The sequence below is a fragment of the Phyllobates terribilis genome, unplaced genomic scaffold (genome assembly GCF_046119375.1).
Source record: "Phyllobates terribilis strain yellow unplaced genomic scaffold, ASM4611937v1 Scaffold_4__5_contigs__length_816908805, whole genome shotgun sequence".
In the NCBI taxonomy this organism is placed as follows: Eukaryota; Metazoa; Chordata; class Amphibia; order Anura; family Dendrobatidae; genus Phyllobates; species Phyllobates terribilis.
Genome location: NW_027362764.1, coordinates 39798027 through 39824526, shown reverse-complemented (window position 1 = coordinate 39824526; position 26500 = coordinate 39798027). Strand labels below are relative to the sequence as shown.

The following is a 26500-nucleotide window of genomic DNA, read 5'->3' as shown; positions in this document are numbered from 1 at the left end:
GTCTCAGTAGACATAAGTTTGGACCGCATATTCCTCACCCTGATCCTCCTTCCTCCCACCAGGCTTAGTGCCCGGAGACAACTGATCCCACACTTGGACACTCTGAAGAGCTGCTCACTTTTCCATTTATAGATTCGGGCCTCTCGCCCGGTCCACTTGAAGCGGGGCAAGAGGAGATCGCATGTAGTGATGCCCAAATATTTGAGCAGCCACGGTCACACGAAGGATACGGTGGGAAAGTGTCACAAGAGGTGGACGATGATGAGACACAATTGTCAGAAACTCAGGAGGAGGACCAGGGTGCGGAAGTGGAAGACTAGGTGGTGGATGATATAGTAACTGACCCAACCTGGCAGGAGGACATGCAGAGCGAGGACAGCAGCACATAGGGAGAGGGAGGCAGAGAATCCCAACAGGCAGGAAGAAGCAGTATGGCGGCTCAGACAGAAGGCAGGCAACTGTTCCCTGTAACACCAACAAGAAGGAAGTTGCTAGTACAACTGTTAGGTCTTCCCGAGTCTGGTTGTTTTTTAAAGACTCTGCCGATAACCCCAAAAAGGCCATTTGCACCATCTGCCAGGCCAGCATCATCAGGGGTGGCAAAATGACCAGCCTGACCACCACCAGCATGATCAGGCACATGGCAGCAAAGCACTCGACTTTATGGGCCGAATCCCAGGGTCCAGGAACAGTGTCTGCGGGTGGCACCACTGCTTCTTCCGCTGTTGTGCATGCAAGTCAATCCCCTGTCCATGGTGCATGTGAAGATACCTCCTGCCCTGCACCTGTCATTGCATACTCTCAAGTAGCAGCATCAGGAAGCACGTCCACGTCCTTGTCCCAGCGCAGAATTCAGTTGTCCATACCCCAGTATTTGAAAAGCAAGCGCAAATATGCAGCCAACGTCCCACAGGCCACACTACTAAATTCCCACATTTCACGACTGCTTGCGCTCGAAACGTTGCCTTTTAGGCTCGTGAAGACGGAAGCATTCCGTAACTTGATTCCGGCGGCCATCCCTCGGTACTCAGTCCCCAGCCGCCACTATTTCTCCCGGTGTGCCGTCCTCGCATTACACAAGCACGTGTCCCAAAACATTAGCCATGACCTCAACAACGCAGTTACAGGGAAAGTCCTCCTAAACACGGACACGTGGACAAGTGCTTGTGGGCAGGGACGGTACATCTCGCTGATGGCACACTGGGTTAACTTAGTGGAAGCCGAGACCCAGTCGGACCTGGGATGGAACATGTACTCCTGACGCCAAGGATTGCAGGCCCTAGGTCAATCAGGATTGCTCCCACAGTCTACAGCTCCTGCACCCGATCCTCCTCAGCCTCCCCCTCCCCTTCAGCCTCCATCTCCGAAATGAGCACATCAGTCACAAGCTGGAAGCACTGCAGCCCTGCCTCGGCCAAGCGACAACAAGCTGTGCTGAAGCTAATATGCATAGGTGACAAACTGCACAATGCTGAAGAGTTGTGGACAGCTCTGAAAGAGCAGACAGATCTGTGGCTCATGCCGCTGAACCTACAGCCAGGCATGGTCGTGTGTGTGAAAATGGCCGGAACCTGGTAGCGGCTCTGAGGCAAGGCGACCTCACACATGCACCTTGCCTTGTCCATGTGCTTAACCTTGTGGTTCAGCAGTTTCTCAAATCCTACCCGGAGCTGCCGGATTTGCTTGTTAAAGTCCGCCGCCTGTGTGCCCATTTTAGAAAGTCACCTACAGCTTCTGCCGCCCTTGCCGTGTTTCAGCAGCGTTTGCAGCTGCCGGCTCACAGACTGATATATGATGTCCCCACTAGTGATGATCGAGCATGCTCGTAAATCTCGAGATTTACGAGCATGCTCGGCCGAGCACCTATTATCTTCAGCGTGCTTGGGAGTTAAGTTTTCGTCGCTCTGTGAACATGATTTGCGTCTGTTTGACAGCTTTAATACTTGTGAGGAATGCTGGAAAAACAGGCATTCCTCACATGAATCAAAGCTGTCAAACATTCGCAAATCATGTTCACGGAGCAACGAACACTGAAGATAATAGGTGCTCGCCGAGAATGCTCGTAAATCTCGAGCAACGAGCATGCTCAATCATCACTAGTCCCCACGCGTTGGAGCTCTACACTGCAGAAGTTAGGAAGGATTTGTGAGCAGAAGAGGGCAGTTGTTGAGTACCAGCATCAACAAGGCCGTCGGTGTTCAGTTCAGACTCCACACATAAGACCTCAGGAGTGGACATGGATGTCAGACATATGTACCATCCTCCAAAACTTTGAGGACTCCACCAAGATGGTGAGCAGCGATTACGCCATAATTAGCGTCACCATCCCGCTTCTCTGTCTTCTGAAATGCTCTCGCTTACAATCAAAGAGGATGCATTGCAGGCGGAGCACGATGAGATGGAGCAAGGAACCATACAGAGTGATTACACACAGCCAAGCCTCATCTCATCCCAACGTGGATTGGGTGACAATGAGGAAGAGGAGGAAGAACAGGAGATAGTTTCATGCGCTATAGATGGTACTACCTGCACAACTGTCATACAGTCTGTTCAGTGTGGATGGCCAGAGGACAGAGAGGAGGAGGAGGAGAGCATGGTCAGTCATCCTCTTTGTGAGGACACAGGAGTCTTGCCTGTTAGCAGTCTGGCACGCATGGCTGAGTTTATGTTACGCTGCCTTTCCCATGACATTCACGTTCTCAAAATTTTGGGTGACAGTCATTACTGGTTGGTGACACTTCTAGACCCACGCTACAAGGAGAACTTTATATCTCTTATTCCTAAGGCGGATAGGTCTACAAAAATGGGGCAGTACCAGATGGCCCTTGTTGCGGAACTATTAAAAAATTCCCATCTGAAAACGTTGGCGGTAGAGGTTACAGTTCGTTGGACAACCAAGGAGTGCAGGCGAGAGAGACACAACTTCAATCCAGCAGAGGCAGGGGAACACTGTCAAAGTTCTGGGAGAATTTCCTCAGCCCCTCCCATTGCACAGGTCCTGAGGCGCGGGGCACTCTCACAAGAACTGCAAAGTTTGGGAAGATGCTGAGGGAGTACCTTGCCAACGGTATCAACGTCCTCCGTGATTTCTCCGTGCCTTATAATTATTGGGTATCTAAGCTGGATACATGGAATGAACTGGCTCTCTACGCCTTGGAGGTCCTGGCCTGCCCTGCCGCCAGCGTTTTATCAGAGCGGGTTTTTAGTGCCGCTGGTGGAATTACAACTGATAAGCGCATCCGCCTGTCAGCTGAAAATGCTGACAGGCTGATTCTTATAAAAATGAACAAGGGCTGGATTGGGCCAGACTTCTCAATACCACCGAATGATATCAGCGTAGTATAAACTCAAATCCAGTGTCTTTTTTTGGGAGGTGTATTCCCATGCACGTCTTAACACCCACACATGGGTATACGCTTCCTGATTATGGCTATTTGCTCTTGTCATCCTTTTTCTCCTCATTCTCATCTTCCACCACCATGTCACCAGGGTGACCGTGGTCAGTGATGCAACACCCACATAATTTTTTTAAAGGGTGTTTATGATGCCCGTAAAAAAAATTTTTTATACAGTATGTTCATGTATACCCCCCAGGGCTAAATGTTTGTCAGCCCATACACTTAGTGCATGGTCATTACAAGTATAGGAGACCCGCTCCTTTCTAATGGGAACATTTTTTTATGAGGCCCTCCTCCACGTCTCTTCCAAGGGGCATTGGAGTGTCTCCCAATTTTCGGCAGCCCTTGCATTTACTGCATAGGCAAACACAATGGGAGACCCACTTCCTAATAATGGGAACATTTTTTTTTCAGGAGGCCCTCCTCTATGTCTCTTCCAAGGGGCTTTGGAGTACCTCCAAATTTTTGGCAACCCTTGCATTCACTGCATAGGCAAACATAATGGGAGACCCACTTCCTAATAATGGGAACATTGTTTTCAGGAGGCCCTCTGACCTCCACGTCTCTTCCAAGGGGCATTGGAGTGCCTCCAAATTTTTGGCAACCCTCGCATTCACTGCATAAGCAAACACAATGGGAGACCCACTTCCTAATAATGGGAACATTGTTTTCAAGATGTCCTCTGACCTCCACGTCTCTTCCAAGGGGCATTGGAGTGCCTCCAAATTTTTGGCAACCCTTGCATTCACTGCATAGGCAAACACAATGGGAGACCTACTTCCTAATAATGGGAACATTGTTTACAGGAGGCCCTCCTCTAACTCTCTTCAAAAGGGTATTGGGGTGCGTCCAAATTTTCAAAGTGGTATTGGGGTGCGTCCCAATTTTGGGTATCCTTGCCACTCACTGCATATACAATAACAGAATAGGAGACCCACTCTTTAGTAATGGTAACAATAAAACATAGCCGGCTGATGGCTCTCTAAGAATAGTGAGGGCCGACTGCTGGCCCTTTAAGAATAGTAAAGGCCGCCGGATGGCCCTATAAAAATAGGCTTTGTGACTTTCAGAGTCCCTCCTTCATAAATGAAACATAATGTGTCTGATGGTATCTCACACATCACATGGCTAGATAAGGTTGTAAAATATTAAAATTACATTTACCGGTGAATGTATTTGTCACAGTTGAAAGCAATGCAAAAGTGCAAAAATGCATCAAAAATGCTAAGTGTGAACATAGCCCAAGGTGGGGAGGAGTATTTTTGTTTTTGGTTATTTATTTTGCTTTATATACAAGTCATTACCCTGGAAAGGATGTTCCTTAACATATTTCCCAGGAAAATCCATTTTGGTTTTGTTTTTGTATGTTTTATTGTAAAAATTGCTTAATACCTCTGTCAGAAATGCTTCCAGGGGTCTTCCCCATGCTGTTCCCATGTCATTTGAGCACTGTTCCCATCGATTTTGGCAATTTTTAGGCACTCTGCAGACCGCTGGGGGCAGCCATCTGAAAAATGCTTGAGTTTCCCTTAGACTTACATTGAGCTCCTTGCTCAGGTCAAGCACCCGAGTATTCCAATGTGCTCGATCGAAAATCGAGCACCCGAGCATTTTAGTGCTCGCCCATCACTAGTCAGGACATCTCTGGATGGAAGGTCTTGTGAAATGTGCCCAGTAAAAAGTGGTTACTACAAAAATGGTACATGGAAAGAACAGGACTTGTCGAGCATCTCAGCCTGCTGTGCATGGGGCAGTCTAGCAACAGAAACTCCAGAGTGTCCATGCTGACTCCTGTCCACCACCAAAAGCATCCAGAATGGCCATGTGAGCACCAGAACTGGACCATGGACAAAGGAAGACCTGGTCGGATGAATCACATTTTCTATCATGTGTTGAACCAACATTTACTTGGAGAAGAGATGGTCCTGGGATTTATAAAGCAAAGAAGACAATCGTGATGGGACAATGTTCTGCTGGAAACCAGTTATTTACCTAAACATTGACAGAGCAAGCACCATACTTCATGGCAGTAGCATTTCCTTAAGACAGTCCTTCTCTCAGCAGAAAAATGACTTTGCTCCACTGCAAAAATTATTCAGGAATAGTTTGAGGAACTTGACAAAGCGTTAGTGGCGAAGAATCATCTCTGAATTGTAAAATTGTGGTGTTTTTACTGCGTGGCAAAAAGATGCAGTGTATTCACATTGTGCGAACATAGTCTAAAGGATCTGCTTCTAAAGTCCTGTTCTTATTAAGTCCTATTTTGGCAGCACAAAAGGAGATTAGTGGTTAGGACCCCGGTTGAACTCTTGGTAGTCCTTTCACTTCACAGTCAAATCCTTGTGCCCAAGACATTAGAGTAGAAAGAGTATGAAACCTTGAAGTTGCTGGATAATTCCACAGCTCCAGATTAATATTGTGGATGTGACACTATATTTCCTGACTGCAGAGCAGGATGAACCTCATTGCTCCATATCGAGGATACTTCTTTACGAGACTTTTTTACACTCAGGTTTGCAGCTTTTGATGTTACGGCTGGTGTAAAAAATCTTGCTAAAAGTACAGATGTAGATCAGCCAACATCCAAAAATCACAGTACATTGTAAGTCCCATCCATGTTCTAAAACAGGTTAGAAAATTGGATAAGCTCATCTTATCTCGTGGTTCAAGTCACAAAGCTGTAATGCCCTCCAGCTGGTTTCTATGTGTGACATGTAGAAGTAGTGCTGTTGCTTCAAAAGCATCCAGCAACTATAAGAGTTAACACAGTCACGAGAGACAGGAAGTGTTGTGCTTCAGAAGCATCCAGCAACTAGAGGGGTTAACACAGTCACAGGAGACAGGGAGTGGTTAGCAGAGCCCCAGGGGGATTGTGGAGAACTTGTTTACTATTCTGGCTGCAGACAAAGGGAGAAGTGGTGTGTGTGATCTGTATCTCTCAGAAGTGCAGGAAAGAGAACAGGATACAAGTCCAGGGTGAAGCTCAACACAGGTCAGATACTCTGCACTGTTAGTTCAGGAAGTCTATCATTGGGCAGGAAGATAAGGACTGGAAGTAATTGTGCCACAGGGATCATCTCCCTCATAAAACCCTCCCCCCTCCATCTCAATGCATGATAAAGAATGTTGTGTACTACTGTGCCTTTGTGAAGGAAATGCCTGTTGTTGTGGATAGAAGTAAGCTGCTAAGAGACTTGATCTGTGCTGTACTGTGCTACCAAGAAACTGTTTATTAATGTCCCTTTGCAAGAAGAAGCTATTACTGTTATTGAAGCTTGTTGCTTTAAGAGAATAATGTTTTGGACTGTCCATGCTGTTGCATTAAATTCTACTGTTCAACTGTGATGAGGACTCTGTCAAGTGTGTCTGGTCAGCAATTGAATCCATCCTGTGCCTGAGAGAAGCTGCAGCCTATGGTTGCCCTAAGTAATGGTTCCTCCAGGATTCCAAAGAATTCACGAAACCTGTCTCGCCCCTATTTGAAACCTAGTGGAGTGCACGTAACATTGGTGGCCCGTACGAGGATCCTGAGCGAGAATTAGCGTGTAGTGGGAGAAGAGGAGAAGAGGCAAAGTGACTGAAAAATACAGGAGCACAGCACCTCAAATCAACTTTGCTGCGCCAGTTAAAGGGGACCAGCCCTAAAGAAAACACACTAGCAGCAATGGATGTGGAAATACAAATGGACAGAATTAGTGAGCTGCTTCTTCAGTTAACCTGTGAAGAATTGAGAGCAGTAGCAGAACATATAATGATGTCAGAAGAACAGATCACTAAAGCACACAACCGCAGACAACTGTTAGCTGCCATTAATACACAGATGGATGAGCTGGAGAAGGAAGGAGCTGAAGACATCATGGGAACGTTCCTCCAGGAGCTAACACAGTTTCTAACCGGGTTCTAGTTGGAAGATGGAGGTGCCTGAGAGAAGCTGCAGCCTATGGTCGCCCTGGTTAACAGTTAACCCAGGATTCCAAAGAATTCATGAAACCCGTCTCGCCCTTATCTGAAGCTAGCGGCGTCACGTAACATATGTGTGCACCTAAAGTGCTATCGGAGTGTATGGAAGTGTAGGGGCTTACTGCTACATAAATGTATAACATTTAAGGATTAATATTAGAAATGAATGAATTGATTCAAAACGTATCAAATAGTTTAAAATTTCAGTGGTAGAAGGAGATGTTGGGTGGTACAGCACTGTAGCTGGGACGGGTAGGGTGGTAGACTGTGATATAGGAGCAGATTTAGGGTGGTGCAGCACTGTGGAGAGCTTTGTGTGTGAGTGTGATACATTTATGTTGTATTCTAAGGCGGATGGGCAACCAGTGCAATGGTTGGCACAGGGTGGAGGCATCAGTATAGCAGCTAGACAGAAAGATGAACCTTGTGACTGCTTTCAGGGTCGATTTTTTTAGTAGTTACCATGGTAAGAAATGGGCAGATTCTGGAGATGTTTTTAAGGTACAGGTGACATGATATAAGGAGTGATGGAAAAATTCTCGTGAAACATATCTACAAAACTGTAAAATTCTGCTCAAACAAAATAGTCTCAAAGAGGTTGAAAGTAAATTCAGCACTGCCACAGATGTAGTGTATGTTTAAACTATGGCCCAGATTTATCAAGCAATTTTTGCCTGTTATATAGCATAAAACTGTTTGAAATGTTTCTAAATTTTTGTGCAACTCATAGTTGGCGACTTTTGGTAATTTTTATGCCAATCCCTGCCAATTCCATCAACTTTTAAAAAAGTAGGCAGCGCTCAGGAAATAGCAGATGTAGCTAAGCGCCCCTGAAAAATACATCATAGTTTACAAAAGAAATGTACTTCACTCCCTGAGTATAGTATGTTTTTGGAAGTGGCAGCTGAAAGATGCACCAAGGAGGTGAACATATCTTGAAGAATTTGGCGTATCTTACTCAAGTGTACACTTCATCGAGACAATACAGCCTATTCATCAACCAGTTCTTTCCACAATTCTGCCATAAAATTGTTCAAAATGTAGCAAAATATTTCTGCAACTAAAAGTTGTGCAAAATTGTTATGACTTGGCATTTTTGTATCGGTCCTGGCCAGTTCCAACAACTTCTTGAAAATTGAGTGGGGGTCAAGCGGGACATGGTTTGACCAAGCGGGACAGGGTGTGACCAAGCGGGACATGGTGTGACCAAGCGGGACATGGTGTGAGCAAATGGGACAGGGTGTGACCAAGCGGGACATGGTGTGACAAAGCGGGACATGGTGTGACAAAGCGGGACATGGTGTGACCAAGCGGGACATGGTGTGAGCCAGCGGGACATGGGGTGACCAAGCGGGACATGGTGTGACCAAGCGGGACATGGTGTGACCAAGCGGGACAGGGTGTGAGCCAGCGGGACATGGTGTGACCAAGCGGGACATGGTGTGACCAAGCGGGACATGGTGTGACCAAGCGGGACAGGGTGTGAGCCAGCGGGACATGGTGTGACCAAGCGGGACATGGTGTGACCAAGCGGGACAGGGTGTGAGCAAGCGGGACAGGGTGTGACCAAGCGGGACATGGTGTGACCAAGCGGGGCAGGGTGTGACCAAGCGGGACATGGTGTGACCAAGCGGGACAGGGTGTGAGCAAGCGGGACAGGGTGTGACCAAGTAGGACATGGTGTGACCAAGCGGGGCAGGGTGTGACCAAGCGGGACAGGGTGTGAGCAAGCGGGACAGGGTGTGAGCAAGCGGGACAGGGTGTGAGCAAGCGGGACATGGTATGACCATGCGGGACAGGGTGTGAGCAAGCGGGACAGGGTGTAACCAAGGAAGCCTGACAAATGTATCCAAAGTGGCGTAAATTACTAACGAAATGTGCACCAGCTCAATACTAGCTGTTGAGCATGGCGCTCAAAAGACAAGCCAAACTATTTAAAGAAAAGCACGTCTTGTATTCAAAACTAGTGCATCTTACTCCAGCGCTGCCTGCAGGTCAGGTTTGGTACTACTATACGCATTACTTATAGAGTTAACATAAGGCTGATTTACGCAAAGTGACAGAGTGACTGTTTTTATTGTATCTGTCTCCCGGTTGGCAGAACGCTGCTCATTTGTTGCCAGATAGCAAATACATCTGTTCACCACAACACACAACACCGAGCTCTTCAGTAAGAATATTACTATCTACATGGGAAAACGCAGAACAGAATAATATGGAGTTTGTGTTTCCCGATGGGTAAGAGGGACAGAAGCCGCCATAATGCCGGTCAGTGCCATTTTAAAGCATCATACCAATCATTGTCCAAGAGCAGCGCTGGGTGCCAGTTCCCAGCTGGGTGGCCGCAGCAGGTATGCGGACGACATGTTTTCCGGATAGGGACGTAGAATAAAATAGTCAATAATTTTGGAAGCAGCTTGGCAGTAAGGCAAAAGTACGTTGACAGTGGTTTAGCCAAAAACTCATCTCATCGGTTCTGAGCAACTTGTGCCGTCAACACGAGCAGAACCGCCGAGCTTAGTGATTGGCTGCAGCGCTCATGTCATGTCGACAAATAGAGACACCGGGAGAAGCAATGGAGACTCAGCTTTGGACCCAGCGAGTGTGAGTAAAGCGCAGATATTTTTTTTTAAAACAAATTGAAGCCGGGGACGAGGATTTTCCAAAACTAGAAAACTCCTTTAACTTTATGCTACAGGTCAGTTTGTCTATGGTAATAAATGTAACTTTTTATGCTTTAATACTTAAAAATAAAAAAACTGTTTTAAAAAATAGTTTTGTTGCTGCCATATTCTTAGTCTCATCTTTTTCTAACAATGGGGCTGTATGAAGACTGGCTTTGTGGGAAGAGCTGTAATTTTTGTGGGTAAAATTCAGCGCTCTGAGCACTTTATGAACGTTATTTTTGTGGATGTGAAATATTGAAAAAAAAAACCTTTTGGATTTTTTTTTTCTTCTTACGGCATGATACAGCATGGGCAGCGCAGATATGACGAGACTAAATAGCTTTGCTTTTTTCTTGCTTTTTTTTTTTTACCAGATGAATAATAACAAGGGGGTCCAAAAACTGTCTTAACTTAGTTTTTTTTTTTCCTTATTTATTTCCTTCATAATATGGAAACACTAATTCATTTTCATCACATAAAAAGCCCAAACATATTAAAAGGGTTTAATTTTTTAATCTTGTATTTCCCTGTTTTTTTTTCTTTCAAAGTCCCTATAGGGAACTTGAATCTGCTTAATCGTAGACACAATACCTTACAATACTCCGGTAGTGCAGTGTACTATCTGGTCAAGGCTCTCCTTTGAAGTGCTGCCTGTGACAAGGCTTAATAGTAGTACAAAGATGGCAGAAGTAAGACCATCAGTTGCCTATAAAGTCACCAAAACTGCCCTTTGGCATCCTGTAACTGCATTTTGGGGGGAAGGCATCAATACCGGAAGAGTTGTCAAGTCCATCACTTTCATGACGGAAGCAGCCAATCACTGGCCTTAATCCTGCTGACTGCAAGGCTAGCACATGACCATTGAAGCCAGTATTTTGCTTTTGTGGAGAACTCCCTTTAAGCATGTGACAATTTTTTTTTTTTACTTAAATGCAAGTTTTAGGGGCTAAAATTTATTTTTGCACTAGAGTTTCATTAAAAAAAATTGCCTTTTATTGCCGCTGTTTTACATTGTCAATAACGGGCTGCACAATGAGTTAACTAAGAATTCATCAGTGAGCTCTGATAGAAAGTTTGCACATTTCAGATAGAAAGTTTGCAAATTTGTTATGTGACATTTTCTGAGCTCCTCTCAGCTGATTTATGACCACATGAAAGTTCAGCGCTCCTTGTGGTCTGTGGTCATAAACCAGTTCAAACTACAAAATTATTAGACAGAAGAAGAGATTCAAAAACGACATATTAGGGCCCGTTCACACGACTGTATTTTCAGTCCGTAAAAAATCAGGCCGCGATTTCTTTCGTTGACCAAATCTGTGAAAAAAAATGCAGCATGCACGAGTTTCTTCCGGAAATTGGATGAGACTCAGCAATTCAATTCTTTGGCTGCACAAAACATCGGAAGTCACACACAGTATAACATCAGTGTTTTACGGACACATTGCGTACGTACATTGGACAAAGGAAACTGTAAATGGTCTTGTACATGATTAATATCTGCTGCTGTAAAAAATTGTATAAGGATTGTACATGGATTGTATACAGATTGCACAATGATTGTATTCAGATTGTATACAAATTGCACATTAATTGTATACAGATTGTATATCGATAGAACACGGATTGTACGCAGATTGCACACAGATTGTATATGGATTGGACACGGATTGGACACAGATTGCACACAGACTGTATATGGATTGGACACAGATTGTATAGAGATTGTATATGGATTGAATAGAGATTGTATATGGATTGGACACCGATTGTACACAGATTGTATACAGATTACATGCATGTAAATAGTCTGAGTTTTCTAGCTGAATCTCTAAGGCTTTGTGGGAACCTACCCTCAAAAGGTGCTTTCTGATCGATTCTCAGTTAACTCATTCTGCAGCCAGCAGTGTTCAGAAAATCGAAAAATCTTAAAAGTCGAATGGTGCAAAATTTTTTAAGAAACTCAATTGTAAAAAATGATTTTAATTCCAAAATAAATATACTTAAGTAAAAATAAATATGTGTTTAACTTTTTGGAATACAATCATAGGATTGTCACAGGGCAGAGGTCTACTGTACCCTCTGCTTTTTACCATCGCAAGGAGGTATGGACTTTACTGGTCATATACCCAAGAGACAGAGGCGGAATATATATGTATACAATGGATACCACCCACCCCAGATGGACCCCATTTACCTCTAGGTTTCCCACATTTTTGCTGTCTTCATGCTGCTTTAATGTAAATGTGAATTCAACCTTAAACATATATAGAAAAATTACAATTCAGATAAATAAGTGAATTACCTCCTCCGGATTATATTTGGACAGTACTCCATTACCATGAAACTCCTCCAAGACGTCCTTTAGTTTCTTGGTCGAATCTAAAAGAAAAGGAAAAACATATCCAGGGATTAAAATATTGAACCTGATGATATTGTCCCTGCCCACTGGGCAGAAGAATAGGGACAGGTGCTGGATAGAACCATCTCCTTATCTCCTCCACACTTCAGGGTGAAAGGCTCTTCAGGCTGTGGGTCACATTCTGAGTTTGCTCTGCAGACCTTTCTTTCCCACCCACTAACCACAACATCTACCTCAACTTAATCCAAGTTCATATCAGTTTCTTGGGAAGGATTGTCATAAAAATTGCCTCAAAAACAGAACTTCCCTCAAAACCTTACTGTTGTCACATTATACAGTCAGGTTCAGAAATATTTGGGCAGTGACCGAATGTTCGCTATTTCAGCTCTGCAGGCCACTATTTTGGATCAAACATGAAACAACTGAGATGTAATTGAAGTGGAGGCTTTCAGGTTTAATTAAAATGGTTGAGCAAAAATATCCTGTAAAACGTTTAGGAATTGCAGCCATTTTTCTACAAAATCTCATTTCAGGGGCTCAAAAGTAATTGGACAAATTAAGTTTCCCATAAATAAAATGTTCATTTTTAATGCTTTGTAGAGAATCCTTTGCAGCAATGAAAGCCTGAAGTCTGGAGGCCATGGAAGTCCCTATCTCTGGTTTCCTCCGGTGTGAGGCTTTGCAGCAATGACGACCAAAAGTCTGGGAGTATGGACATCACCATCACTGGTCTCCTCCAGTGTGAGGCTTTGCAGCAATGCTGGCCTGAAGTCTGGAGGCCATGGACGTCACCATCGCTGGTCTCCTCTGGTGTGAGGCTTTGCAGCAGTGACGGCCTGAGGTCTGGAGGCCATGGACGTCACCATCGCTGATTTCCTCCTGGGTGAGGCTTTGCAGCAATGCTGGCCTGAAGTCTGGAGGCCATGGACGTCACCATCGCTGGTTTCCTCTGGTGTGAAGCTTTGCAGCAATGACAGCCTGAAGTCTGGTGCTATGGACGTCACCATCACTAGTTTCCTCTGGTGTGAGGCTTCACAGCAATGCTGGCCTGAAGTCTGGAGGCCATGGACGTCACCATCGCTGGTTTCCTCCGGTGTGAGGCTTTGCAGCAATGTCGACCAAAAGTCTGAGAGTATGGACATCACCATCACTGGTCTCCTCCGGTGTGAGGCTTTGCAGCAATGCTGGCCTGAAGTCTGGAGGCCATGGATGTCACCATCGCTGGTTTCCTCCGGTGTGAAGCTTTGCAGCAATGACAGCCTGAAGTCTGGTGCTATGGACGTCACCATCACTAGTTTCCTCTGGTGTGAGGCTTCACAGCAATGCTGGCCTGAAGTCTGGAGGCCATGGACGTCACCATTGCTGGTTTCCTCCGGTGTGAATCTTTGCAGCAATGACAGCCTGAAGTCTGGGGCTATGGACGTCACCATCACTAGTTTCCTCTGGTTTGAGGCTTCACAGCAATGATGGCCTGAAGTCTGGAGGCCATGGACGTCAGCATCAGTTTCCTTTGCCGCCTTAACTGGAGTGACTTCAGTTTCTGCTTCTTTGTGGCTCTTTCTCCCTTCAGTTTTGTCTGAAATTAGCGTAAAATGTGGCTCGGTGGAGCTGAGATCTGGTGATGACTCGGCCATTGCAGAATATTCCACTTCTTTGCTTTCGCAGGATGTTTTCGGTCATTGTCCATCTGTCCTGGGAAGCACAGTCCAATCATCCTTGCTGCATTTGGTGGAATCTGAGCAGAAAATATCTCACCGTACACAAGATTCATCCGGCTGCTTCTGTCTTCTGTCACATCATCAATAAACACTAGTGACTCGCTGCCATTGGAAGCCATGCATGCCCGCGCCATCACACCACCTCCACCATGTGTTATAGAGGATGTACCGAGGATCAGGAGCTGTTCCAAGCCTTCTTCAGACTTTCTTCTTCCCATCATTCTGGTACAGGTTGATCTTAGTTTTGCTTTTCCAGACCTGGGCGGCGTTTTTAGATGATTTTTGGCAAAGTCTAATCTGGCCTTTCTATTTTCAGGCTGATTGATGATTTGCACCTTGTGATGAACCCTCTGGATTTGCTCTCACGACGTCTTCTCTTTATGGCAGACTTAGATACTCAGACACCGACTTCTTAGAGAGTGTTCTTCACTTGGGTTGATGTTGTGGAGGTTTTTTTTTTTACCATGGAAAGGATTCTGAAATCATCCACCACTGTTGTCTTCTGTGGACTTTCAGGCCTTTTTGAGTTCCCGAGCAGTGCACTCTTTTTTTTGCAGAATTTACCAAACTGTTGATTTGGCCGCTCCTAATATTTCTGATATCTCTTTGATGGATTCTTTCTTTTTTTCAGCCCATTGATGGTCTATTTTTCTTCCATTGAGAGCTACTTTCACCGCGTGTTGTGGGTTCACAGCAACAGCTTAGAAAATGCAAATGCCACACCAGGAATAAGTTCCAGACCTTTTACCTGCTTAAACGATGGATTACTGAAAGCAAACCCTATGCAGCCCTTTAAAGAGCTTTTGAGATAATTGTCCAATTACTTTTGGTCCCTTGCAAAAGAGGCAGATGCATATTAAAGAGCCGTAATTCCTCAACCCTCCAATTAGGATGTGAAATCCCTCATATTAAAGCTGAAAGTCAGCACTATAAGCCCAGATTCATTATATAACTGGATCTTGAACATGTTTTGGTAAAAAGCTACAGTGGGTACGGAAAGTATTCAGACCCCTTTAAATTTTCACTCTTTGTTTCATTGCAGCCATTTGGTAAATTCTAAAAAGTTCATTTTTTTTCTCATTAAAGTCCACTCTGCACCCCATCTTGACTGAAAAAAAAACAGAAATGGAGAAATTTTTGCAAATTTATTAAAAAAGAAAAACAGAAATATCACATGGTCATAAGTATTCAGACCCTTTGCTCAGACACTCATATTTAAGTCACATGCTGTCCATTTCCTTGTGATCCTCCTTGAGATGGTTCTACTCCTTCAATGGAGTCCAGCTGTGTTTAATTAAACTGATAGGACTTGATTTGGAAAGGCACACACCTGTCTATATAAGACCTCACGGCTCACAGTGCATGTCAGACCAAATGAGAATCATGAGCTCAAAGGAACTGCCCAAGGAGCTCAGAGACAGAATTGTGGCAAGGCACAGATCTGGCCAAGGTTACAAAAGCATGTCTGCATTACTCAAGGTTCCTAAGAGCACAGTGGCCTCCATAATCCTTAAATGGAAGAAGTTTGGGACCACCAGAAGTCTTCCTAGACATGGCTGTTCAGCCAAACTGAGCAATCGTGGGAGAAGAGCCTTCATAGAATCATAGAATCATAGAATCATAGAATGGTAGAGTTGGAAGGGACCTCCTGGGTCATCTGGTCCAACCCCCTGCTCAAAGCAGGATTCACTAAATCATCTCAGACAGATGTCTGTCCAGCCTCTGTTTGAAGACGTCCATTGAAGGGGAACTCACCACCTCTCGTGGCAGCCTGTTCCACTCATTAATCACCCTAACTGTCAAAAAGTTTTTTCTAATATCTAATCTGTGTCTCCTCCCATTTAGTTTCATCCCATTGCTTCTAGTCTTTCCTTGTGCAAATGAGAATAAAGATGATCCTTCTACAATGTGACAGCCCTTGACATATTTGTAGACAGCTATTAAGTCTCCTCTCAGTCTTCTTTTTTGCAAGCTAAACATTCCCAAATCCTGCAACCGTTCCTCATAGGACATGGTTTGCAGACCAGTCACCATTCTGGTCGCTCTTCTCTGAACTTGCTCCAGTTTGTCTATGTCTTTTTTAAAATATGGTGGCCAAAACTGTACACAGTATTCCAGATGAGGTCTGACCAAAGAGGAGTAAAGACCAATAATGACTTCACGTGATCTAGACTGTATGCTTCTGTTAATACATCCCAGAATTGTATTTGCCTTTTTTGCTGCTGCATCACACTGTTGACTCATGTTCAGTCTATGATCTATTAGTATACCTAAGTCTTTTTCACATGTACTGTTGCTTAGCTCTATTCCTCCCATTCTGTATATGCTTTTTTCATTTTTATTGCCCAGATGTAGTACTTTGCATTTTTCCCTGTTAAAAACCATTCTGTTAGTTGCTGCCCACTGCTCCAGTTTATTTAGGTCTTTTTGAATCCTTTCTCTCTCTTCTCTAGTATTAGCTATCCCTCCTAGCTTTGTGTCATCAGCAAATTTAATCAGTTTACCCTCAATTCCTTCATCTAAATCATTGATAAAGATGTTGAACAATACAGGTCCCAGGACGGAGCCCTGTGGTACCCCACTTGAGACATTCATCCAGCTGGATGTGAAGCCATTTACAACCACCCTTTGAGTCCGATCACTAAGCCAGTTATGAATCCACCTAACAGTTGCCTGGTCCATTGCATACTTGGTCATTTTTTCAATAAGGATGGTGTGAGATACTTTGTCAAATGCTTTGCTGCAGTCAAGATATACTATATCTACAGCATTTCCCTGATCCACCCAGTCAGTGATTCTGTCATAGAAGGAAATTAAGTTAGTCTGACATGACTTGTTAGTTATAAACCCATGCTGACTCTGGTTAATCACTTCATTCTTATCCAGGTACTTACATACATGTTGTTTAATAATTTGTTCAAAGATCTTTCCTGGTATAGAAGTCAGACTCACCGGCCTATAGTTCCCTGGGTCCACCTTCTTCCCCTTTTTGAAGATAGGAACAACATTTGCTCTTCTCCAGTCTTCTGGGACTTCTCCTGTTCTCCAAGAATTTTCAAAGATTATGGAGAGTGGTTCTAAAATTTCTTCTACGATCTCCTTCAGTACTCTGGGGTGTAATTCATCTGGACCTGGAGACTTGAACTCATTTATGTTAGCTAAATATTCCCTCACAATCTTTCTGTTTACAGATAACTTGGATTCTTCTATTCCTTTAAAAGGACAGTGAAGATCAGTTGATGTTACATTTTCTTTCTGAGAGAAAACAGATGCAAAATAGGAATTAAAAAGTTTGGCCTTCTCAACATCCTCTCTTACCATTTCTCCATTTTCATCCTGTAAAAATCCTATAGCATCTTTGACTTTTCTTTTACTTTTGACATACCCCCAAAATCCTTTTTTATTGCTTTTGACATCTCTTGCAAGCCTTAATTCATTGTCAGCTTTAGCTAACCTGATACATGCCCTGCAGGATCTGCAGACTGCATTATAATCTTCTTTAGATATGCCTCCCTCTTTCCATTTAATAAACATTTCTTTCTTTCTTTTTAGCATGTGTTTAAGTTCTGTGTTCATCCATCCTGGTTTCCTTAAATGCTTCCCATTCTTCCTACTTTTCGGGATTGTTAACGATTGTGCTTTGAGAATCTCATTTTTAAAAATTTCCCATCCTTCCTGGACATTTTTGTCCTTAAGGACATCCAGCCATTGGATCCCTCCTATTCTCTTTCTGAGTCTCTTAAAATCTGCCTTTCTAAAATCTAACCTTGAAGTTTGAGTCTTCACATGTTTTCCTCATCTAGTTATCCAAAATTCTATAATAGCATGATCGCTGCCTCCTAGGGTCCCAGCCACTTTTACCTCCTCAACCATTTCCTCCTTGTTTATAAGGATTAGATCCAAAGTAGCAGATCCCCTTGTTTTCTCCCCTACCTTTTGGAAGATAAAGTTGTCAGCAAGAGAGGATAAGAATTTGCTTGACCTGTTAGTTTTACTTGAGAGAGATTCCCAACAAATGTCTGGATAGTTGAAATCTCCCATGACCACTACATCATATTTTTTTGAGAACTTGGTCATTTGATACATAAAGAGTTCATCCATATCTTCAGCGTGCCCAGGTGGCCTGTAGTAAATGCCTACAATGGTGTCCTTTCCGTTGTTCTCTCCTTGTATTCTTACCCAAACAGTTTCCACAGAACTCCCAGTCTCTGAAGCTTCAATCTCTGTGCAGATATACGCTTTTCTAACATACAATGCGACACCTCCTCCTCGTTTATCAAGTCTGTTTCTTGCAAATAAGTTATATCCTTTTAGCCTTTTATTCCAATCATGTGTATCGTCCCACCAAGTTTCAGTGATTCCAATGACATCATATTTCTTTTCCTGCGTTAGTAGTTCTAATTCTCCTTGCTTGTTGCCCATGCTTTGTGCATTTGTATAAAAACATTTTAGTTTGTGATTGGTTTCTCTTCCTCCCATATTTTTATTATTTAAATTGTTTTGTCTTTGTTCTTCCTTTCCACTTCCAGTAGCAGAGATCTCAATAGTATTTGTCAGCTGTATGGCTTTTTCTGGCCTTTTGCTTCCCTTCCCACATTGTTCTAGTTTAAAGCTCTCCTGATGAGTGCAGCAAGGCAATTTCCAAATACATGTTTTCCAGTCTTCGTAAGGTGCACTCCATCTCTAGCAAGTAGTCCATCGTATAGGTAATTCATTCCGTGATCCAGAAATCCAAATCCTTGTTGACGGCACCATCGACGTAGCCAGTTGTTCACCTGTAGAATCTTATTCCACCTCATTGTTCCATGGCCATCCACTGGGAGGGTGGATGAGAAGACCACCTGCGCTCCCAATTCTTTCACTTTCTTGCCCAAGTCTTCAAAGTCACTGCAGATGGTTTCCAGGTCCTTTCTTGCGGTGTCATTTGTCCCCACATGTATTAGCAGGAATGGGTAGTGATCTGTATGTCTGAAGAGTCTTGATATCCTGTCAGACACATCTTTAATTTTTGCTCCTGGAAGACAGCACATTTCTCTTGAGGTTATGTCTGGTCTGCAGATAGCGGCCTCTGTTCCTCTTAACAGGGAATCCCCCATGACCACCACTCTCCGTTTTTTCTTCACAACATTCTTCTTTCTCCATCCAGGAGGATTCTGAGGGCTTACAAGGTTATTCATTGCTGGCAAAGTCTTATTTTGCTGTATTTCTTCATGGTTCTCCTGCGAGAGAGCCTGGTACTGGTTCCTGAGCAGTATGGGTGCTGACTGCCTCTCGATCCTCCTGCTTCTCTGGGTCACATGCTTCCATTCCTCTGTTTCCTCAGGTGCAGTTCGAATTTCTTCTCTTTCTGAATCATGAAGAGATAATTCTGCTCTGTCTAAGAACTCTTCACCTTCCTTAATGATTTTCAAGGTAGTTAACCTCTCTTCTAGATTTCGCAACTTTTCCTCCAACAGGGACACAAGCTTGCATTTCTGGCATGTGAAGTTTGGCTTTTCCACTGGCAAGTCTGTGAACATGTAGCAGGATATGCAGCTCACCAAATGGCTCCTGGACTCTTCCATGTTCTTATTGTTAATGTTCTGAAAACAGTGAAAAAAGCTTACCGATGTCCTCTTTTCAGCTCCAACAGCCGAAATCCAGTGTTCTTTGAGCTCGCGGAGACTCTTCACTTACCCCAAAATGCAGTGGGAATATGCAAATTATCTCCTCAGGACTCCTCCCCTGGTTTACCGATGTCCTCTTTTCAGCTCCAACAGCCAAAATCCAGTGTTCTTTGAGCTCGCGGAGACTCTTCACTTACCCCAAAATGCAGTGGGAATATGCAAATTATCTCCTCAGGACTCCTCCCCTGGTTTACCGATGTCCTCTTTTCAGCTCCAACAGCCAAAATCCAGTGTTCTTTGCGCTCACGGAGACTCTTCACTTACCCCAAAATGCAGTGGGAATATGCAAATTATCTCCTCAGGACTCCTCCCCTGGTTTAGTGAGAGAGGTAAAGAAGAACCCCAAGATCACTGTGGCTGAGCTCCAGAGATGCAGTAGGGAGATGGGAGAAAGTTCCACAAAGTCAACTATCACTGCAGCCCTCCACCAGTCGGGCCTTTATGGCAGAGTGGCCCGACGGAAGCCTCTCCTCAGTGCAAGACATGTGAAAGCCCGCATAGAGTTTGCTCAAAAACACATGAAGGACTCCCAGACTATGAGAAATAAGATTCTCTGGTCTGATGAGACGAAGATAGAACTTTTTGGTGATAATTCTAAGCGGTATGTGTGGAGAAAACCAGGCACTGCTCATCACCTGCCCAATACAATCCCAACAGTGAAACATGATGGAGGCAGCATCATGCTATGGGGGTGTTTTTCAGCTGCAGGGACAGGACGACTGTTTGCAATTGAAGGAAATATGAATGCGGCCAAGTACAGAGATATCCTGGATGAAAACCTCTTCCAGAGTGCTCTGGACCTCAGACTTGGCCGAAGGTTCACCTTCCAACAAGACAATGACCCTAAGCAGACAGCTAAAATAACAAAGGAGTGGCTTCAGAACAACTCTGTGACCATTCTTGACTGGCCCAGCCAGAGCCCTGACCTAAACCCAATTGAGCATCTCTGGAGAGACCTGAAAATGGTTGTCCACCAACGTTCACCATCCAACCTGACGGAACTGGAGAGGATCTGCAAGGAAGAATGGCAGAGGATGCCCAAATCCAGGTGTGAAAAACTTGTTGCATCATTCCCAAGAAGACTCATGGCTGTACTAGCTCAAAAGGGGCTTCTACTCAATACTGAGCAAAGGGTCTGAATACTTATGACCATGTGATATTTCAGGTTTTCTTTTTTAATAAATGTGCAAAAATTTCTACATTTCTGGGGGGGTTTTCAGTCAAGATGGGGTGCAGAGTGTACTTTAATGAGAAAAAAATGAACTTTTTAGAATGTAACAAATGGCAGCAATGAAACAAAGAGTGAACAATATAAAGGGGTCTGAATACTTTCCGTACCCACTGTAAATGTCAAAACTTGTGTCACTGTCCAAATATTTCTGGACTTAACTGTATATAGTTATGGGCTCAAATACCCAGCATTACCAGTGTGATTAGTGTCATTTCATGAATAAAAAATGATCTGCCCCCTCCCTACATTACAGGACTTTAAGGGTGTATCTGATAACATACTTGTTAACTTTTTCAGTTGACAACCTGCAGAATTCTGATTGCAGCTCTGGAGTATATGATAATGTAACTCAGGATCAGTATAGGATCAGTAATATAATGTGACTGCACCAGCAGAATAGTGAGTGCAGCTCTGGAGGATAATACAGGATGTAACTAAGGATCAGTACAGGATCAGTAATGTAATGTATGTACATAGTGACTGCACCAGAAGAATACTGAGTGCAGCTCTGGGGTATAATGCAGGATGTAACTCAGGATCAGTACAGGATCAGTAATATAATGTATGTACACAGTGACTGCACCAGCAGAATAGTGAGTGCAGCTCTGGAGTATAAAACAGGATGTAACTCAGGATCAGTACAGGATCAGTAATGTAATGTATGTACACAGTCACTGCACCAGCAGAATAGTGAGTGCAGCTCTGGAGTATAATACAGGATGTAACTCAGGATCAGTAATGTAATGTATGTACAAAGTGACTCCACCATCAGAATAGTGAGTGCAGCTCTGGAGTATAATACAGGATGTAAATCAGGATCAGTAATGTATGTACACAGTGACTGCACCAGCAGAATAGTGAGTGCAGCTCTGGAATATAATACATAATGTAACTCAGGATCAGTACAGGATCAGTAATGTAATGTATGTACACAGTAACTGCACCAGCAGAATAGTGAGTGCAGCTCCGGAGTATAATACAGGATGTTACTCAGGATCAGTACAGGATAAGTAATGTAATGTATGTACACAGTAACTACACCAGCAGAATAGTGAGTGCAGCTCCGGAGTATAATACAGGATTTAACTCAGGATCAGTACAGGATAAGTAATGTAATGTATGTACACAGTGACTCCACCAGCAGAATAGTGAGTGCAGCTGTGGAGGATAATACAGGATGTAACTCAGGATCAGTACAGGATAAGTAATGTAATGTATGTACACAGTGACTCCACCAGCAGAATAGTGAGTGCAGATCTGGAGTATAATACAGGATGTAACTCAGGATCAGTACAGGATCAGTAATGTAATGTATGTACACAGGGACTCCGCCAGCAGAATAATGAGTGCAGCTCTGGAGTATAATACAGGATGTAACTCAGGATCAGTAATGTAATGTATGTACACAGTGACTGCACCAGCAGAATAGTGAGTGCAGCTCTGGAGTATAATGCAGGATGTAACTGTAACATACCTGGCGGCGTCCTTGCATAGTGGTCCATCTCCCACTGTGCAAGAGAGCGCACTTGATCTCCAGTCCAGTCTGCTAGCCTGGCTTCCCTCCATGCTGTCTGCTTGCCTCTGTTTCTGCTGCTTAAGGGCGGCGCCCGTTCACTTCCTGTTTCTTGTACCTGCTGCGGGCACACCCCTTGTGCGTCCTCAGCCTATTGCTGTCTGTCACCTGGTATTTAACTCACCTGCTCCAATGAATCCCTGCCTGAGCATTGTGTTTCATTCAGTGTGCTCTTTCACTCTGAATGTGCCAGGTCCCTTTCTGTGTTTGCTTGCCTGCCTTTCCTGGAGGCTGTATTTCCAGTCCTGTCTGAACACGCTACTAGCCTGTTCCTCCTAGGGGCTGCATACCTAGACCCGCTCCTGTATCTTGCTACTGTGTCTGTTCTTGTCTGTATACTCTTCTAGCCTGTTTTCTGTTTTTTTCTCTTTGTCCGTACCTTTCCTTTTTCTGCAGAGTCTGAACTCGTACCTACTCCTGTTCCTTGTCACTGTACTTCTGTTTGTGAGTTTGTGGTCCACTCGCTACTTCACTGCAAGTACCCTGTGGGTATCTGGTTCTGCCTTTCCCTTCCAGTCTGTTCCGTGTGAACAGAGCCCTGTCCACCGCGTCTGCGGTTTCGCTTTGCTCAGTCCTGTCCACCGCGTCTGCGGTTTCGCTCTGCTCAGCCTTGTCTACCGCGTCTGTGGTTTCGCTCTGCTCAGCCTTGTCTACCGCGTCTGCGGTTTCGCTCTGCTCAGCCTTGTCTACTGCGTCTGCGGTTTCGCTTTGCTCTGCCTTGTCTACCGCACCTGCGGTTCTGCTCTGCTCAGCCTTGTCTACCGCACCTGCGGTTTCGCTTTACTCTGTTTGTTGACCGCATCTGCGGCTCTGAATTTTGCCTCCCAGTCTGTACTGGACCCTACCCAGCCTGCCTGTTCCTGTATTCCCCGGTGTGGGTCAACAGCCGTGTCCGGAGTCTGACCTGGAGTAGACCCTGGTCCCTCTGCTCGGTTCCTCCCTGGTGCACTGGCGTCGTATGCCGTCGTGCGACCTTGGTCGGATCGGGCAGATACTTAGTTACGCCCCTCCAGGCACTCTCCGGTTCATGGCACAGTGGAACCACTAAACACGCCCACGCCAGTCAGTCCGGGCGTGTGCATTACAGCATGCTCAGGCCATGGTTCCCGTTGAGCCCCACTGCCTTCGCTCTCTGAGACGTTTTTCAGTGAATACATGCATTAAAAATAAATAAAAACAAAACAAAAATAAATATATATATATTTTTTTCTTTAGCTGAGTTCCAGGCGAATTACACACACATCCAGATGGATCTTTCTGCACTCGTTCCTGCGGATCCGCCACGGTACTATGGGGATCCAAGACAGAGTCGTGCTTTTGTGGAGCAATGCTTGCTACACTTCAAGTTCTACCCTCTTTGTTTTCCCACCGATCGGGTTAAGGTGGGATTCATGATGTCTAACCTAGCGGGTGATGCCTTGGAATGGATCAACCCCCTATGGGAAACACAGGATCCTATCCTCCTGGACCTTCAGGCCTTCCTGGTGGCCTTTCTAATGGTCTTCGATGACCCTAACCCGGAGGCTCCTGCTGAAGCTTCATTTCCCAATATCCCGGAGCAGCCCCGATGGGTAATGTGTGTGGGTAGCGCACTAGTCCTCCTGCCCGAAGATACTCCTGCCCATCCAGAATCCACACAGGATGACTAAGCTCTCCGGAATACTTCTCCCAACCTCAAGAGGCAGTCCAGACGTGCTAGGCGTAGAGGCAAGCCGTCACGCCTGGGTCTGTCCTCCCAAAGACCTCCTGATCCCAACCTTGAAGTCCCTGCTGAAGCTTCATTTCCCTGTATCCCGAAGCAGCCCCAACGGGTAATATGCGTGGGTAGCGCACCAGTTCTCCTGCCCGAAGAGACTTCTGCCCACCTAGAATCCTCCGGGATACCACCTGATGACAAATGGAGAGAGACTTCCCTACACCCGGTACCCGATACTTCGTTCGCTCCGTCCTGTGAGCCTGACAATGGGTACCTCAAAGTGGTAGTTAACCCCGAGTCTCTACACCCCTCCGACCAGGTGGAGGACCTCCTGTTGTCTCCAGAACCCTTCGGGGTGCTACCTGGTAGCGAATGGACAGAGTCTTCCCTATACTCTGTACCTGATACCTCGCCCGCTTCGTCCAGTGAGTCCGACCTAGTGTACTCCGAAGCAGAGGTTATCCCCGAGTCTCTACACCCCTCCGACCAGGCAGAGGACCTCCAGTTGTCTCCTGAACCCTTCGGGGTGCTACCTGATAGCGAATGGACAGAGACTCTCCTATACTTGGTACCTGATACCTCGCCCGCTTCTTTCAGTGAGTCCGACCTAGTGTACTCCGAAGCAGAGGTTATCCCCGAGTCTCTACACCCCTCCGACCAGGCGAAGGACCTCGAGTTGTCTCCTGAACCCTTCGGGGTGCTACCTGATAGCGAATGGACAGAGACTCTCCTATACTCGGTACCTGATACCTCACCCGCTTCTTCCAGCGAGTTCGACCTAGTATACTCCGAAGCAGAGGTTACCCCCAAGTCTCTGCACTCTTCTGACCCAGCGGAGGACCCCCAGTTGTTTCCTGAATCCTCCGGGGTACCACCTGATAACAAAGAGACAGTGACTTTTCTACACCTTGTACCTGATACCTTGCCCATTTCATCCTGTGAGCTTGACAAGATGTACCCTGAAGCAGAGGTTACCCCCGAGTCTCTGCACCCCTCCAACCCGGCGGAGGACTTCCAGTTGTCTCCTGAACCCTCTGGGGTGCTACCTGATAATAAGTGGAGAGAGACTTCCTTTTGTGCTGTTCCTGGTACTCCACCCGTTTCGTCTGTTGCTGAGGATGGCTGGATAGGAGGTAGCATCCTAACTACTCAGATGAGACCAGTTTTTCCTGTGGACAGTGGAAGCGATCCCCTTGAAGTGAAGGATTGGCCCTCGAATTCCCTGCGGAACATTCTGGCAGGCCTGAAGAAGAGGGGGCGTAAGAGGGGGGGGGTACTGTAACATACCTGGCAACATCCTTGCATAGTGGTCCATCTCCCACTGTGCAAGAGCGTGCACTTGATCTCCAGTCCAGTCTGCTAGCCTGGCTTCCCTCCATGCTACCTGCTTGCCTCTGTTTCTGCTGCTTAAGGGCGGCACCCGATCACTTCTTGTTTCTTGTACCTGCTGCGGGCACACCCCTTGTGTGTCCTCAGCCTATTGCTGTCTGTCACCTGGTATTTAACTCAGCTGCTCCAATGAATCCCTGCCTGAGCATTGTGTTTCATTCAGTGTGCTCTTTCACTCTGAATGTGCCAGGTCCCTTTCTGTGTTTGCTTGCCTGCCTTTCCTGGAGGCTGTATTTCCAGTCCTGTCTGAACACGCTCCTAGCCTGTTCCTCCCGCCTTCTAGGGGCTGCATACCTAGACCCGCTCCTGTATCTTGCTACTGTGTCTGTTCTTGTCTGTATACTCTTCTAGCCTGTTTCCTGTTTTTTTCTCTTTGTCCGTACCTTTCCATTTTCTGCAGAGTCTGAACTCGTACCTACTCCTGCTCGTTGTCACTGTACTTCTGTTTGTGAGTTTGTGGTCCACTCGCTACTTCACTGCAAGTACCCTGTGGGTATCTGGTTCTGCCTTTCCCTTCCAGTCTGTTCCGTGTGAACAGAGCCCTGTCCACCGCGTCTGCGGTTTTGCTTTGCTCAGCCCTGTCCACCGCGTCTGCGGTTTCGCTTTGCTCAGCCCTGTCCATGGCGTCTGCGGTTTCGCTTTGCTCAGCCCTGTCCACCGCGTCTGTGGTTTCGCTTTGCTCAGCCATGTCCACCGCGTCTGTGGTTTCGCTTTGCTCAGCCCTGTCCACCGCGTCTGCGGTTTCGCTTTGCTCAGCCCTGACCACCGCGTCTGCTGTTTCGCTTTGTTCAGCCCTGTCCACCGCGTCTGCGGTTTCGCTTTGCTCAGCCCTGTCCACCGCGTC

General features: G+C 45.4%; 1 protein-coding gene across 6 annotated transcripts in view; it reads right to left on the bottom strand.

Annotated features, from left to right (window-relative positions):
- Positions 1 to 26500, bottom strand: part of DGKB (diacylglycerol kinase beta) — an 889407-nt gene that overhangs the window by 670603 nt on the left and 192304 nt on the right. For all 6 annotated transcript variants that reach the window (XR_012320016.1, XM_073677272.1, XM_073677273.1 and 3 more), the window contains one exon: positions 12327 to 12403. Coding sequence is in view for 5 of the 6 variants with exons in the window: in XM_073677272.1 (XP_073533373.1) it covers positions 12327 to 12403 (77 nt within the window). In the remaining variant the exon portion in view is untranslated. The remainder of the gene's footprint in view (positions 1 to 12326; positions 12404 to 26500) is intronic.